General features: G+C 33.3%; 2 protein-coding genes and 1 non-coding gene across 5 annotated transcripts; 1 reads left to right on the top strand and 2 right to left on the bottom strand.

The window, feature by feature from the left end:
• Positions 1-1,619: 1,619 nt before the first annotated feature.
• TRNAL-AAG (transfer RNA leucine (anticodon AAG)) lies at positions 1,620-1,700 on the bottom strand. The gene has a single exon. It is a non-coding gene; the product is annotated as a tRNA-Leu (tRNA).
• Positions 1,701-2,988: 1,288 nt separating this feature from the next.
• LOC142630465 (RQC trigger complex subunit RQT4 homolog) lies at positions 2,989-6,900 on the bottom strand. Of its 2 annotated transcripts, none has more exons than XM_075804461.1 (4): positions 6,623-6,900; positions 4,173-4,853; positions 3,982-4,080; positions 2,989-3,525 (listed from the first exon to the last, which is right to left on the bottom strand). In XM_075804461.1, the coding sequence occupies exons 1-4, from the start codon at positions 6,776-6,778 to the stop codon at positions 3,166-3,168; spliced, it is 1,296 nt and encodes a 431-aa protein (XP_075660576.1). In that variant the 5' UTR covers positions 6,779-6,900; the 3' UTR covers positions 2,989-3,165. The 2 variants fall into 2 exon arrangements, with proteins under 2 accessions (XP_075660576.1, XP_075660577.1); XM_075804462.1 differs by lacking the exon at positions 6,623-6,900 and adding an exon at positions 5,503-6,303.
• Positions 6,901-8,250: 1,350 nt separating this feature from the next.
• On the top strand, positions 8,251-13,025 carry LOC142630635 (uncharacterized). Of its 2 annotated transcripts, none has more exons than XM_075804663.1 (2): positions 8,251-11,159; positions 12,524-13,025. In XM_075804663.1, the coding sequence occupies exon 1, from the start codon at positions 8,693-8,695 to the stop codon at positions 11,021-11,023; it is 2,331 nt and encodes a 776-aa protein (XP_075660778.1). In that variant the 5' UTR covers positions 8,251-8,692; the 3' UTR covers positions 11,024-11,159; positions 12,524-13,025. The 2 variants fall into 2 exon arrangements, with proteins under 2 accessions (XP_075660778.1, XP_075660777.1); XM_075804662.1 differs by lacking the exon at positions 12,524-13,025 and adding an exon at positions 12,144-12,210.
• The last annotated feature ends 4,475 nt before the right edge of the window (positions 13,026-17,500 follow it).

Genomic DNA, 17,500 nt, shown 5'->3' with positions numbered 1-17,500 from the left:
TGAGATTAATAGAAAGTATCAATATATGCAATTGGACAATTTTAGAGTACACATATTTTCTCTTTTTGCATAACTGTGGGCCTCACTAATTAAATTTATAGTAAGATTTACAATTTATGTGAGGGAAAAAGTCCGCATTTATAAAACTCTTAGAGTATTCAATAACTTTCTCAAACAACTTGATTGGGATAAGACAAGTTATTGATACAAGTGTATTTTTACACTTTTATATAAGTAGAGTAATTTCATGAAACTTATGATTTAAAAAGAAAAAAAAAAGTTAATATCCAACTTTTCATTTAACAATCTCAAAATTTGGTACTACATATGTTTTTTTTTTTTTTATTATTTATAATTTGATAGGAAAAGAGATTTGAAAATTTCAATAGATTTCAATCGAGTTATAAGATTTTTAGCAAAAATTTGATGTTGTTACTATACCAAATTTTCAACTTGTGTAATCATACTCATTTTGATTAAGTCCACGTAATCATTTCTATTCTCTTAATGAAAGTTTTTAAAACAAGAAAGGGGGCTTCATTTGCTTAAAAAATCAGGTGGATTGAATGAGTCAAAAGGATGACTAGCTATATTTGCCCATTTGGTTTAATTTTCTTAAACATTTTTTTAATGCGTATTTCATAAATGGTTTCTTTAGTATATTTTTTAATTTATAAAAAAAAGAAAGGCATTGATTCAAAATAAAAACGAATCAAAACGTGCTTCCAAGTTCCAAAATTTATTTTCATTAATGGAAACTAATTTGAAAAATGTTTTTTTTTTCTAACACGACGGCACAGGATCTAACATTGTGATAAAATTTACTCTTCACACGAAATTTGTTGCAACTTTTCCTCATAATACCTTAATTAGCGGTAAGAGTAAACAAAAGAAAAGTGTTATGCCCACAAAAATTTCACAACAAATTTTAATTGGAGGTTATTACGGTTGTAATTTGAACCCATTACAAAAATTACTTTCTTATCCACTAATAGCAAATAATAACTCGTCACTTATAATTTATTGTGAAAATATTATGAAAATCTTATCGAGATAGTCTATCTCTTTTATATCAAAAAAAATAAAATTGTTGCAACTTTTTCTTATAATACCAAATAATTAGCCGTAAAAGTAACCAAAAGAGAAGTGTTACGTCCACAATAATTTTATAAAAAATCTTAGATGGTAGATTATTACTAGTTTTAATTTGAACTCACAATTAAAATTATTTTTTTGTCCACTAATAATAGCAAATAATAACCTGTCACCTAAGATTTGTTACAAAAATATTGTGAAAATGTTGTGGAAAAAGTTTATCTCTTTTATATCAAAAAAAGAAAAAGTGAAAATGTTGTGGGGAGAGTTCACTTCTTTCATATTAAAAAAAAATAATTGTTGCGACTTTTCCTCATAATACCGAATAAGTAGCCACAAGAGTAATCAAAAGAGAAGTATTATATCCACAACAATTTAATAACAAATCATAAGTGGTAGGTTATTAATAGTTTTAACTTCAATCTACCATTGAAATTACTTTCTATTCATTGCGAAAATATTGTAAAGAAAGTCTATCCCTTTCATATCAAAAAATTAAAAAGTTTGAAAAAAGAAAAAGGAATTGTGAAGAGTGGGATTTGAACCCACGCCCTTTCGGACCAGAACCTTAATCTGGCGCCTTAGACCAACTCGGCCATCTCCACATTTCGATGATGCTGGGCACTGGGCAGTCCTGCTGTTCTTTTAAAAAATCTTTAAAAATATATAAAGCTCATCCATTAGCTGCAAAATGACATTCTTAATTTTTTTTTTCATTTTGTTTCATGAACTCATTTCACATCCACCTCCAAGATGACAAATCTTATAAACCACCAAAAATTCCTCACTTTTATATTAATTTTTTTTTGATAATCACTTTTCTGTTTTTATTTTAACTAATCCATTAGTCACACACTGCATCAAACACTATTTATTTTCTATTTTATTTGTATAATATTCACACACCTTTTTCCCTTTTTTTTTGGCATTTTATATCTCAAATCTCATTCTTTTTCACAAACCATAAATTTACAAAATCTCTTCCACATTTTTTCTCAAAGATAGCATCTTCTCTCTTAGCTCTACATCAAAATCGTGCTGAAAATGTATAATTACAAGTCTAGATCATTACTCTTCCAAAGTAGCGGGGACAAGGACCTTAGAGTTTTGATTGAAGGCAACAATGATGTCATTTCATAGCTACGCGCTTCACCGTAATCACTAATGAGTAGGACCACGAGTGAGGGGCATCACCCATGCGATTTGTGCTTAGATTCTCAAGATTCATTTTGATCGACATCTAAAGGTACAACTATGGCAATTGCTTGTGGGGGTAGAGAGAGAGTAGTCTGAGGGAAAATTTGGCTAACGATAATAAGATAACTTGATTAATCTCGTTTTTGAGTTTCTTTTGTTAATTAATTTTGACTAAAAAAGCAGATGGATTAATCTCGTTCTTGAGTTTCTTTCTTTAGTACTGCCAATACATTAGGTTCTCCAATTAAATGCAATTATTAATCCCAATTTACTTCAAACACATGATTGAATTGAATTTTTTTTTTTTTTTAAAACATAACATTGTTTATACTTCATTGGTTAATGCAACCACATGTTATAAATTATATGGAGATACTTTGTATTTGTAACTAAGGAATTGTATTTGCTCATTTCTTCTGAGGAAAACTTGAGTGCCATACCATATTGCCCTTCTTCATAAAAAGTGTTCTCATGGTGATTGGTATGAACAAATCAATCTTTTATGATTGTATCATGGTAGTACAACTACCGGTTATATACAATGCCAAACATGCCTATTCTATAACAAAATCTTATTTGGAAAATGGGAAAGTTATTTCTCTCCCCCTTTCCTCCTAGGTTGGGACTTGTGGCTGTAGATTTGGAAAATACCGGTAGATTTTATGCAATGGAGAGAGGTGGATTACTAAAGCAAAGTGGCATTCCAAAACTTTTGTATTTCATTCATCTATTTTCAGTTCCACAAAAACAACATTGAACCATAATATCAAACTGGCATGCCCAGTAACCCTTTTCAGGAAAATTTTCTTGCCATTGTATTGAAACATGTTAGAAAGAAAGCACAAAACTTCAAGTAATCAGAATATATATACCTTAATAATAATCTAGAGAACATTCACCATCATCTTTTGCATGTAGACCCCCATTTACTGATGGCACTTGCCAAATTTTCCCACTTGAAGCTGTTTCCGTTTGCTTGTCCTTCATAAAATGTTTCAATTCATTGCTATCATGCTGCACCCTCCCTGTTATCTCCAAGCATATGCCGTTGGTTAGGCCCTTGTTTGGTTGTCTACCTTTATCAGGCTTCTTACTGTGGCCTGGGTCCACAAAGACTGGTTGAACTCTAAGAGTTGGGTTTGGTTTAATCCGGTTCACTTCTCGTTCATCAGGTGGCCGTAATATTCTATTCTCTGATTCTAATTCTGAAACATCATCCTCATTCAAAAGAACCTGCAAAACATTGATATATTAAAAAAAGAATACACCTTGAGATTTAGCAGATCTGAGTCAAAGAGGAGTAAGAAAGAAAGAAAGGGGGAAATTTGTTTTACAAGCATCTATAACAAGATGGCAAATGAAAAGAAAGGACCCTAATAACAATTCAAGTGTGAGTATGTGTGTGACCTGCCTATTAATAAAAGCTGGTGATCAAGATTTCCATAATTAGGTATAATAATAAAATATGAAAGCAAAAGAACTAGTGAGAAAACATAACTTGGTAGATTTCTTACCCACCAAAAAAAAAGAACGAAAAAATGATTATAGATATTGAAAAGAATACAGCACTAGTAATAATGAAAAGGTCTTGCTGGTGCAAAATCCAACTGGCCGAATATATCTTCATGCAGCAACAAATCCAACTGATAACAAAATATAAGACAGTCCGTTTGGTAAAGTGTTTAATACCTTGCGGCCAACCAAGTCAAAAGTCACAACCACTTTATTTCGTTTGGCCCGTTCAGCTTCTTCAATCTCTTCTTGCTTCTTCTTTAGAAGTTCCTTTTCCTAGAAGAAAAATATTACTTGAAGTGAATTCTAAGTACACATAAAAGTACTACTATATGATTCAACTATACAGATTGAAAGAAACTAATTACCTCCTTTGACAACCAACGGTTCCCCTCAATTTCATAGTAGTCACTCTGGTCATCAATAACAGTTGTACGCGCTGCAGAGTTCCGGTCATATTCAACAAGCCTCTTTGCATAAGCTTCAGCAGTTGCTTCGGAATCTGATTGAAGAGGCAAACTTTCATCTAGACCAGCATATGTGCTCCCTTCCTTCAGCACAAGGGAACCACAAAAACTGCAAGGGCCCTCTCCCTCTTGCTCACAGACTATCTTGCCACAAGATAAACAATTGCTGACCAGTCTGTGGCGACGAGCTTGGCATGAGCATGGTTTCCCCTGCTGGAATACGATTGACCCTTTGGCAGCCTCTGCAAGAGAAATAACTTTCCCAGCTTTCTTCTTTTTAGAACTAACTTGGTTCCCTTTCTGCATTGTTCTTGGCTCATTAGTCTCTGATGAGACCTGGTTTTCCTGATGACTAGACACCATAAGTTTTTTTGGTTCCGCCTGGGAACTGGGGACTGAAACCACTTTTGGTGCTTTAGGTTTCCTGGTTCCAATGACAGATGCTTCATCAGAGCGTGGTTTGACATAGGCTTGTAATTTTGAAGTTGGGACATTGGGGGTGCTGCTACCAACATCTGAGTGGCCTCTCCGCCGTAAATATTCGTCTATAACACTTTTGCCCGCTTCCTGGCCAATTATATTCTGCATAGGAAAATGAAAACCATAATTTTTAATTTCAATAGCTGCAGCAACAAAAGAATCTGATAATGTAGCATCCAAAGAAAAATAAGGATAAATAGCAGGAACTGGAATTTTGTCACAAGAAATTAAGTGACATTTTTCTGCCAATATTGATTCTTCAAATATTAATGCATTAATCTTCAGAAAAAATAGTCATTTCCCCCATGTCTCTATAACTGCCATCTCAAACAAGTATCAGGTGATACATTTAATAAAAATGTAAACATATAGAGAAGGAAGAACAAATTACACTGAGTGATCCGTATGAAATTCAAATTTCAAAGCCAGTCTAAGTTTCTTCTATGTTAATTGTTAAAAGGTACTATATTCATGTACAATACTGTTCAAATAACCATCAGATGACAGTTATAATAAGTGATATTTCCCTTTTGTTCATGTGAATCTATTACTGGACCCAACAAATCAGCAAACATGGACACAAGTTGCATTTTTCTTCCAGAACTGTAATAAGAGTCATCTAAAACAACTAATTCCAAACCCTTGTTTGCCATGGCATATGCATGATATGTAAACACGTTCTTTTTTTTGTTAAGAAAAAACACATGCCATGCCTATCAACATCCATGGATTTGCAATAATAATTTTGTACCTTGAGACAACAAGGATTGATTTGAATCCAAATTTTCAGTCTTTGCATGATCCTTTTTTTTTTTAAGTGTCTTTGGATGATCTCTAATCTTAATGTTCCTCAGCTTCCATTTTATTCCTCAAATCTTTGTTTTTAAGACTGTAACAGCTGTAGATATGAAAAACATTCTAACATGTTCAACAAATGCATGAAAGATCCAAATTAACCTTTGACAGAACCCCCTAAAGAGCTAACAAATGCCCTTTCTGATGCATGGAAAAAAAAAAAGCACAACGCAAACCAACATGACTTTATCAAATTTTTCCAAGAAAAAAAGTTAGCATAACCAACAAAAATACTTAGGGGAAAAAAAGTAAAAATCTTAAGATATGAAATGAGACACATCCTAAATCTTAAAGGTTTAGAATTAATGTTGAACAAACTTAATGTAAAACCATAGACTTGTAAAAGTTAAGTTTAACAGGGTACAGATGCTCCTGAGTTAGTCAGAGTCTGTTACATTATCTCATTCTTGAATGTGGTGTCATCACTAGCAGAACACTGTGGCAAATTTACACTGTCCAATCCCCCAAGAGGCAAAGTTTTTCATTACACTAAAACACAAATAGTGAAACTTTATTCACCATAATTTTCAAAAGTCCAGGATTACAGATAAAAAAACAGTGTACGAGAAAACCAAATTGGCCATAAAAAACAATAGGAGCACAATCTGGGTTTTTCACCAATTAACATCAGGCAATCATGACTAAGAACTAAGATAACTGTGAACTCCTTCTAATCAAAACAATGCCTACAAAGCCTTAAAAATATGGTATCCAATAAATTACCAAACCTGTTAAAAAAAAAAAAGTTGGGTTCCAAAATTGATCATAATTTCAATGAAAGCAAAGATTTTGAAGAAGACCCATTAATTATAACACAGAGTGAAATCCAATATGCAAGTTTTAAAAAAAAAATTTGGGTTTCAAAATTCATCATAATTTCAATGAAAGCAAAGATTTTGAGGAAGACCCATTAATCATAACACAAAGTGAAATCCAATAAGCAAGTAAACAAGAAGAAATAGATAATGGGAGAGAGAGATAGAGAGAGAGAGAGAGAGAGAGAGAGAGAGATTTACGTCAAGGTACTCTTTGGCGTCTTGGGGATGAGCAAGTTCACAGTAAGAGACCAACCCGGATATCATATCAATATCCATACCCAAACCCAAACCCGTTTCTATCCTTTGACATAGATCCACCAACGCCTTCTGTAACCACTGCCCCGACGTCTCCATCTCTTCTCTCTCTCTCTGTCTCTCTCCTCAACTTTTGAGTTTAGCAAACAAAACGTTGGGGTTCTTTCTGGTTTTTGGTTTTTTTTTTTTTCTTCTTTTTGCCTGTGGATGGTTCGGTTTAGGTTCCGGGTCAAACTCAAAAAGATCCACCAATTTAACACACCCCTGCCCAAAACTTATACCCCTCTCATTTTCTTTTATTTATGGGTAAATAGTAAATACTAGTGTACACTAGTTGTGGGCTTGTCGCACACAAAATCACGATTTCAGTGCAAAAAATATTGTGTACCGTTGTGTGCAATAATCGGTGTGAAATAAAACATTACCCTTTATTTATCAATCTCAATGATGACAAATGAATCCAATTGTATGTATGAACAACTTGAGTTGGTTTAGAAAGAATAATTATTTAAGTCAATTTATTTAGCAAACAAACCATATTCTAGCTCAAGTTTAGACTTTAGACCTAATTATTAAATGAGAAGTTCAGATATGAATATATATTTTTTATGAACATGAATATTTTCTTTTTGAACAAACTCAGTTGATCATAAAACTCAATTTAAATATGTACTATACTATTATATGTTTATACCATATAGTATATACATATATAAAAATATACTTATACAGACTAGAGATTATATTATGTAGGTTTTCGATTAAGTTAATGAGATATTAAATTATTATTTTTTACTTTATTGAAACATAAATAATATTTTTATAGAGAAAAGAATATATAATTCTCAAAATAATATATTTTCAATTAAAATTTAATCATAAATTTATGAAAATTATAAAAGGATTTTAGTGGTGATATTTATAAGTAACTTGCAAACAAGTTTATACTAGTACTACAAGAAAACAAACTAAATTTGATTATATAATCTACTCATATAGAGAATTATAGCTTTGCTCAAAATCTTGAGTTAATATTCGATTGGGCATCTTTTGGAATTGGAAGAATGTGAACTAGGTGGTCAATTAACTTGGTTTAGTCAACTTAAAGAACATGTCGTAAATCAATGTCTTGTGAGGCTGGGAGTGGTATATTTTAGCCACACTATTTGCTTATGTTTAAAATTTTAAAAATAAAACTTCAAAGGGTTGATCTGGTGGTTTCTAAAGACTCATGATATCCATTAGATACTAGATACGAAGCGTCTCGCTAACATCTTGGAGCCACCCCTATGAGATTCTTCTATATAATAATTTGGTGCATATATGGCGAAAGAATTGCATGCACCCGAAGAAATAAGAACTTATTTGGTTAGTTAGTTCTAACTAACATTTACATATTTTAAACAAATTTACATACATTTCAACATACTTTTTCATCCACATGTATATCAAAAACACTTAAACAATACTGCTCAAACTAACCTATCAAACAGCAAGCAGCCGGTCAAAAAAATTTGAATACACCTGGTTTGTAAAAAATTAAAATTAAAAAAAAAAAAAAAAAAATCGGGTGGGCTACGGCCTATCCAAGATCGAGTCCAAGTGTCCAACCCGACATTCCACAGCTTCTCCACCAAGGTCTCTCACCCCTGCGCCCAATCCCTTCATCCCCGAACAAGTCCTCCACCACTCGCCGACCTTGTTATCGGTGTCTTCAACTTTCAAAGTTTTCAGCTTTGGTTTTGCTTTCACTTCCCCACAGTTACTCACCAAACAAAGAAAACATGTACTAGTAAGAGTTTTCTTTCACTTATCAAATTTTTTTTTCTTTTAGTTCTGTAAAACCACATTTTGTATCATAATATTTTCTGGGTTTTTCTTTATGTTGGGTTATTTTTTATTGTATCTGAAACTTGAAGCAAAGTGAAAAATAAAGCTTAAACAGCTTCAGATTGTAACTGAGTTTATGGATTTTTAATGTGATTTATCTGTTATTAGCTTTGTGTTTTTGGAATGAGTCCTGCTTTACTTCCTAAACATGTTGCCGCGGTTGTTAAGTATCAAAGAGACCCCATTAAAGCACTTGCAATGTTCAATTCAGTGAAAAATGAAAATGGGTTCAAGCACACATTGTTGACTTATAAATGTATGATTGAGAAGCTTGGGTTTCATGGGGAGTTTGAGGAAATGGAGAGTTTGATGTCGGAGATAAGGATGAATATCGATAATAGTTTACTAGAAGGAGTTTATATTGGAGCCATTAGGAATTATGGAAGGAAAGGGAAGGTTCAAGAGGCTGTTGATGTGTTTGAGAGGATGGATTTTTATAATTGTGAGCCGTCGGTTCAATCTTATAACGCGGTCATGAATATACTTGCTGAGTATGGCTATTTCAATCAAGCTCACAAAGTGTATCTGAGGATGAGAGATAAAGGGGTTATTCCTGATGTGTATACTTTCACTATTAGGATAAAGTCCTTTTGTAGAACAAGGAGGCCTCATGTTGCATTGAGGCTTCTTAATAATATGCCTTCCCAAGGATGTGAGTTAAATGCGGTCGCATATTGTACGGTGATTGGTGGGTTTTATGAAGAGAATTTTCAAGTTGAGGCACGTCAATTGTTTGAAGGTATGCTTGAGCAATGTATTTGTCCTGATATTACTACTTTTAATAAGCTTATACATACACTTTGTAAGAAGGGTGATGTCCAAGAAAGTGAAAAACTTCTCAACAAGGTACTGAAGAGGGGAATTTTGCCAAATTTGTTTACATTCAATATCTTCATTCAGGGGCTTTGCAAAAAAGGAGCGCTTAGTGAGGCTGTCAGATCATTGGATGGTGTGAGAAGTGAAGGTCTGACTCCTGATGTTGTCACATATAACACGTTGATCTGTGGCTTGTGTAAAAACTTTAAGGCTGTGGAAGCTGAGCGCTATCTGCATAAAATGGTGAATGATGGTTTGATGCCTGATGCCTTTACCTACAATAGTATTATTGATGGATATTGCAAAATGGGTATGATACAAAATGCAGACCAGGTTCTTAATGATGCAATTTTCAAGGGGTTTGTGCCTGATGAATTTACTTACTGCTCATTGATCAATGGATTATGCTGTGATGGTGACATAGACCGTGCCATGGCTGTATTTAATGATGCATTAGGGAAAGGGTTGAAGCCTACTATTGTTCTCTACAATACATTAGTCAAAGGGTTATCTCAGCAAGGATTAATTTTGCAGGCCTTGCAGTTGATCAATGAGATGTTGGACCATGGTTGCAGCCCCATTATATGGACTTATAACTTGGTTATTAATGGACTGTGCAAGATGGGGTGTATGTCAGATGCCAATATTCTCACGAATGATGCTATTGCAAAAGGCTACCTTCCTGACATATTTACCTTTAATACTTTGATCGATGGTTACTGTAAACAATTGAAATTGGATAACGCTCTTGAAATAGTAGATAGAATGTGGAGTCACAGTGTTATTCCTGATGTGATCACATATAACACTGTGTTGAATGGGCTTTGCAAGGCCAAAAAGTATGAAGATGTGATAGATACTTTCAATGGGATGGTTGAGAAAGGGTGTCTCCCTAACATAATTACATATAACATAGTTGTAGAAAGCCTGTGCAAAACTCAAAAAGTAAATGAAGCTTTGGAACTACTTAAAGAAATAAAAAGCAAGGGTTTGACTCCAGATACTGTTACTTTTGCCACATTGATTAATGGATTTTCTTCCAATGGTGATCTGGATGGAGCTTACCAGCTGTTTAGAATAATCGAACGACAATATGGGGTATTCCATACAACAGCAACATACAATATCATGATAAATTCTTTTGTTGAAAAGCTAAATATTAACATGGCAGAAAAGCTTTTTCGTGAGATGGGTGACAAGGGTTGTGCTCCAGACAATTACACTTATCGTGTAATAATTGATGGCTTTTGCAAAACAGGGAATATTGATTCTGGGTATGATTTTCTCATAGAAAATATTGAGAAGGGGTTCATTCCATCACTGACGACATTTGGGCAGGTACTGAATTGTCTTTGCGTGGAGCATAGGGTTCTTGAGGCAGTTGGTATTATCCACCTTATGGTTCGCAAAGGCATTGTCCCTGAGGTTGTGAATACAATTTTTGAGGCTGATAAAAAAGAGGTAGCAGCACCAAAGATCGTGGTGGAAGATTTGTTAAAGAAAAGTCATATAACTTATTATGCCTATGAGGTTCTATATGATGGCATCAGGGATAGAAAATTACATAAGAAAAAGCTTCCAACTAGGTGTTCTCATGATCGGGGGACAAGGTCTTTAAATGTTGATGGAACTGTATGATTTTGAAAGTGAAAACTATACCTCTTGAGTCTTTATCATTTGTGCTTTAATTCCATGATACCTGAAGCTTCAAGTGGCAACCTGTTAGACAGTACGCTCCAGTGGCATCCGAAGAGAAGTTACTGCAGCACATGAGGTACTTGTCCACTTTTTCATCTCTTACCTGTTTAAATTAGATTAAGCTTGGTGCCAATGAGTTTTAGCTTGAAAGGCACCTCCTCCCCTTGTAAGGGCAAGGTGCAAGGAGATTTTTTTGGTTCAAGACATACTAGATGCGTGTGTAACTTATCAATGAAAAAAATCCCTTAGGTTATGCATAGTAATTATAAGGAAAAATATTATTCTCCATATAACCTAAGAAAATGTAGTCTACCTTTCCTGTGAAGTTTTTAGGGCTATTAGAGGGACTATAACTAAATTTCTGGTTGTTGGTAAGTGGCTTGCATTTTTGTTACAAAACTGGACATTTTTGGTTGGGTGGGCTTCTCTGCAGTCAGGTTACCACCTACAACATCATAGCTGAAATAGGCTTCCATTCCTTGTCAAAGGCACAGGGTGCTTTCAGAAGGGATGTCCCTAGGGCTTGAGGATATCCTGGCTACTCAGGTGCTGGCCTAGTACACATTTGGCCAAAAATGCCAAAGGCTTCTGGCCTTGAGTGTTTGATTGAGAGTGAATGCTTCTATGCATAAATTCTTGAGGGTAGAATAGGATCATATTGAAATCGCCCCTCCTAAGACCTTATTTGGTTGTATAAATGGCGGATAATTGCCATTTAGTTCTTTTGACTAACCATTTTGCTCTTAAGAACCCCATTATCAATCCCATCTAGAATGCCCATATTGATAATCTTGGTGTAAGGCATTGGTTACTACTAAACAATTGTCCCTTGAAACTACGGAATAAAAATAGCTGTGAACTTGCCACATACTATTCATTGATTTTTTGCATTTTTAGATTTTTTTTTTATTGGTAATATATAATCATCTAGTGGGGCTTGAACCTAAACCTTGCTCTTACAAGGGAAGGAAGTACCATTTGTGCTAGAGCTCATTTGACACATTTTAAGTAATTTAATCTCTTAAATTGAATTCAGAATTCAACTTGCTGTTTTATGCAGCTCAGCGTATCTTAAAAGTGTTTTGGGTTACTTTTTCTGCTTCTATTCAACTGGAAAAATAATGGAGGTTTGTCTCTTAGACTCTTCCTTTGGTCTCATTACCTCGTCATTGATCTCTATTCTTTATCTGCTAAAATGCAGAAAAAAAAAAAAAAAAAAAAGGATATTGAAGATATAACTAGCTGAAGCAGAAATCAAATAGAAAATTAAGTATTGAGGTAAATCTCTTGCAATAGAATGAAAAAAAAGAAAGAAAAAAGAGTAATGAAATTTTTTTATGCCATTCTGTGTTAGATTGAACTTTTTATTTCTGTTAGTGGGGGTTATTCATATGGATAAACTTCAAAATATAAAATTATGGTTGCCACACGTTGTTTCAGGTATGAAACCCAGAATATGTTGGGATCATGCCCAACAGAGTAGCCCTCATCAGGGAGTAGCTTCTAATGGATGTTGAGCATGAAAATGTTACCTTCTCTGGACCCTACAATTGGTAATGCTAAAACAGGGAAGAAAATTGTGGAAACTTTTTAGAGTGCATTTTTCTTGAAGGTGAATCTCTTTTGGTCAATCCCTCTCTACAGGGCTGGATTCTTGCATTGACTGGCTTCAATGCAGCACCTTGGCCATCCTTCTTCCATTCCTCCTTTCTAACTTATGCAGATGTAGGGGATTCCTCCGATTGTACATTTTATCTTGGTTTTTCAAAAATTGGATTGGCTTAGCAAAAATGGAAGATGCCAGAAAACATTGTATAATTATTCACTCCTTACTGATTGACAAAGAGTTTGTGTGGTACTGATGTAAACAATACTGTGCCCATACAACTGTTTTTTTTTTTTTTTTCCCTCTCCCCAATGGAATAAAATTTCATGATTCACAAATCATCTAGTCCTTTGTTATGAAAGCATAAATATAATTCTGGTTTTTATCATTTGATTACAACTATTGCTACGTTTTTGTTATTACTTTTACATTAGCTATATATATACATAAACACACACACACACACATATATAAAATAACAGAAGCCTTACGTGGGAGAGCATGTATTTAAAGTTTTGCCAATGTGACGTCTAAAATGCATTTATTAAAAATTGTTGGTAGTTGTGCATTAATTATTTTTATTAATGGAGTTTATATGATTATTTTTCTAAATGTTACATAAGAAACAATTTTATTAGGAATAATAATAATAATAGAATATGATATTTGTGTGGGTAAAAATTGTCAGAACACGCATTTGGGCCTTGGGCCTGATTTGGCAGTGTGAGCTTGTTCGAGTAGAGTCTTTGAGGCCTACAAGCCAGCTCTTACTAGAAAGGTTGATGAGCTTGTCCGTGGAGATGCATCTCCTCAGCTGAGTCAAAGGAAGATCGTATGACACGTCATAATGTTTGGAGAGAGAATTCTAGAAAGCTTGTTGGGTAAAGATGTATTCCACACGATTATAGAAAGGGGGAACGTATGAGAAATATTAAGGGAAAAGACTGCTACCACCACATTAAAGACTCTACACCTACCTCCCTGGTCACATTAATGGGAAAATGACCTCTGAATAGTAAATGTTCAGCCTTCCAGCTATTGTTTGAAGACTTCCAGAAAGTGGTGAATGGGACAAGTATCTAATTGGGTGATTTGTGCTACATGTGGAAGATGAGAGTGAGGAAAAAAGGGATATAAGAAAGAAAAGAGGCATTAGGAAAGGATGAGGATGGAAGGAAAGAGAGAGGAAGAGATAGAGAGAGCACTGTACATATTATCTTCAATCTTAATCTTTTGTTTAAAGAAAGAAAGACAATACAAACGATCCTCAGCTAACGTCTAAAGAGAGTTTTCGTTATTTTCATCTATTAGTTGCTTAGGTAGTGGCGGTTTAGCCCACCTATCTGTTGTCCAATATCCGTAAAGCCTAAATTTCAAGCCTACGCTCTACAAATTTCATTGTATAAGGCTCTTTGGGCCTGAGCCCATCACTTGTTTGGGTCCGAGTACAAATTGTGCACTTACAATATTCTTCCTCATTTTTATTTGTCTTGACAACAATTGACATAAAACCATCAAAAATTAAATAGTAGCGAATTCACTAAAATTAATCTTAGTCATTTCGGTTTCTTAACTTCTTTTAGGACCCGTTTGGATAGAGGAGGAAAGGAGGGGGAGTAGAGTAGAATAGATTTAGCCAACTCTACTTTACTCCCTTCCATTCCCCCTCCCTTCCCCTTGATCTAAACGGACCATTAGTGACATGTAATATATATATATATATATATATATATATGGAATTAACATTGTAGTATTTGTTTTATGCAATTAAAAATATTACTAATATTTTAGAAAAAAAAATACTAATAAATTAAATATATTTTTATTAGAAATCATAAGATAAATATATTTATTTTGTTATATTAATTATTTTAAGTAGTGCATTAATTATTTAAGTATATTAAAATTTTGATGTCAGTTTTCTAAGATTGATACAAGAAACAATTGATTTAAAATATGGTATTCTTGCTCAAATTTAGTTGCTTTTACAACAACTGAGACAAAGTCTAATAAAAAAATAATAATAATAATAACACACAATCAAGAATATAAAAAAAACAAAAACAAAAATTTGAAGGATATTTGCATTTTAATTTTATCAAAATGATATTTGTATTTTTGAGTAGGCATGAAACATGTCTATCTATATCAATCTTTATATCATGCGATTTTCAAATTTATATAAACATATATAGTATGATCAAATTACTACACTATTTTTATTGTCTTTTTATTTTGTCTATAAAACATAATACTAAATATTACAATTTTTTACAAGAAAAGTTATTGAATTTTTTTTTTCCCATACGATAGCTGAGGGTGGGGGATTTGAACCTTAAATGTCTTTATTAGAAATATCAAAAGGTGCCAAACAATTGAGTTATAAGATTTGGTAAAAAATATTGAAATATTAGATAAAACTAATAATAAACTACATAGCACATTGTGCGAAGTTCTTACCAATTACAAGAAATGAACTTGTATTAAAATTTTGAAATACAAAATATAGGAATTCTTGTGAATTTAGGAAAGAAGCTGTTATGTGCTTAGTTTTTATTTAATTTTATTATTTAAGATTTTATTTCTGTATTATGAGTTCAGTAATTAGATGATGAATAGGATAAATTGTTAGCTTAGTATTTGAATAAATCTTATCTACTTGTTGTAGATAAAGATTATGTTTTTTTAAAAAAAAAAAATTTAATTGTTATCTTTATCTTATAAATGACTTGATGTTGATTAATAAAGTAGGCTGAACACCGATTTCTAGCAGTTGAAAGTATAAAAAAAAAAAAATGCAAGTGGTATGCAAGTAGTTGCGTTTTGCTAGATATGAATAAGAGACTAAGTAAAGAGGGTGGTTAGTTGGTGGGCAATGCACAGCATATGAATAAGAGACACCAACTAAAGACTAGTTGGTAGGCGCTGCACAACATATGAATAAGAGACACCAACGCTAGTGGGCAATGCACAACTTCAGAAGAGAAGCTAAGGAAAATGATGGACAATGCAAACTTGAAGATAAGAAGGCCATGGGAGCTTCACAAAATCAAATCATTCCACCTTCACACTATTCAAGCATGCAACAACTTTTAAATCAAGTTAAAGATAGTTTTGTGTTGAGTCTCAAATAATATTATCAACAATATTAACAATTCAAAATAACAATCACACACAAAACACAAATATTTACATGGAAAACCTTTCAATATTTACGTGGAAAACCCTTTCTCTTTGAAGGGAAAAACCACAGGACCAATTTCGAATAATTTCACTATTATCAAATTGATTACAATAATTCTTGTGTATGCCTGATGATTAAAGGAAAAAAAAAAAAAAAACTCTCTTATTTTTTTTTGCTCTCACACACACAAATTATCTTTCTCAAATGTGGCAACACTTTGCTCTCTCCTTTTTATTTTTTTTCTCCACGCACAGCTCTCTTTCTTGGCTGTCCTTTTTTTTTATTTTTTATTTTCTTTTTTTTTTTTCTAAGTGGCTCTCTCTTGGCTGCTCTCTCAATTCACTTGTGTTCCTCCCAAGCAAAAATCCCTTTTTTCTCTCTTGGTTTCACACTCTATTTTCTCTCTCCCCATAAGTAGGACCTTTGGGCCAAAGCCATCAAATTCTTTGTAGCACTGTCTATTTATAAGACTCTTTTGCTATTCTCTCTTAGACTAGGAATACATTATCTCTTTAACAAGGAGTCTATTTCCTCTTGGATTGGGAATATATTACCTCTTTAACAATGAATAGACTTTCCTTCCATACCAAGAAATAGTCTTTCCATTTATAATAAGGAAACCCAAATTAATTTTTCTTTCTTCAACTAGGAAACCTAATTGACTTTCCAAGTCACATTTAGAATTTGAGGCAATTTTCCAACATTTTGTAGCACCAAATAGTTTTCCACCTCTGTAAATACCCAGTCATAAGATCCTTTTAAGCTTAAGAAGTGATCAGAAGTATTTTGGGAAGATCGAGCTCTTATGCAACAATCATTTTCAAATTAAACCCCTGAGGACAAGAGCTGATTTCAAGGGAGGAGGAATGTTATGTGTGTAGATTTTATTTTTGTTATTAGGAGTTGGGTAATGAGATAATGAATAGGATAAATTGTTAGCTTAGTAGTTGAATAAATCTTATCTACTTGTAATAGACAAAGATTAAGTTTCTTTTAAATTTAAATGTTAGTTTTATCTTGTGAAGCCATCTATTTATATGACTTGATGTTGATTAATAAAGGAGGCTGAAAAATATTATTGAGTGAATATTTACTTTGGAGAGGTCTGTACTCCCTCGAAGTAGTCTATTTATTAATTAGGAGATCTTGATTTCCTCAAAGTAACTAACAAACTCAATTAGATTTGTAACAGAAGCTTAAAAGTATGTGAGTTATGGAAGAATCTTACATCAAGACATAATTGTAGTTTGTAGCATTAGTAAATCAATAAGAACTCAATTAGGTTTGTAACAGAAGCTCCAAAGTACGTGAGTTATGAAAAAATCTTACATCAAGACATAATTTTAGTATGTAGCATTAGTAAATTTTCTTATTGATGTGAATTTCATTTTCAATATAATACTTTCCATGTACCTCACTATCAACACAAGCCAGCTTGAATTTTGTGTGTGTGTGTGTGTGTGGAGAAATAGCTTGAAAATAGTTGGCACAAACACATTTACTCCACTCCTAAAACCCTCTCACACAACCTCAATCACCACCATTAATTAATCTTTACCTTGCTCCATTATTCTCTTCCTTCTACACCACATACCTCAGTCACCACCATGGCCCCACCTCTACTTTG

The sequence above is a fragment of the Castanea sativa genome, chromosome 4 (assembly GCF_040712315.1).
Source record: "Castanea sativa cultivar Marrone di Chiusa Pesio chromosome 4, ASM4071231v1".
Classification (NCBI taxonomy): domain Eukaryota; kingdom Viridiplantae; phylum Streptophyta; class Magnoliopsida; order Fagales; family Fagaceae; genus Castanea; species Castanea sativa.
The sequence above is the reverse complement of the archived record's forward strand: the minus strand, read 5'-3'. Positions and strand labels throughout refer to the sequence as shown.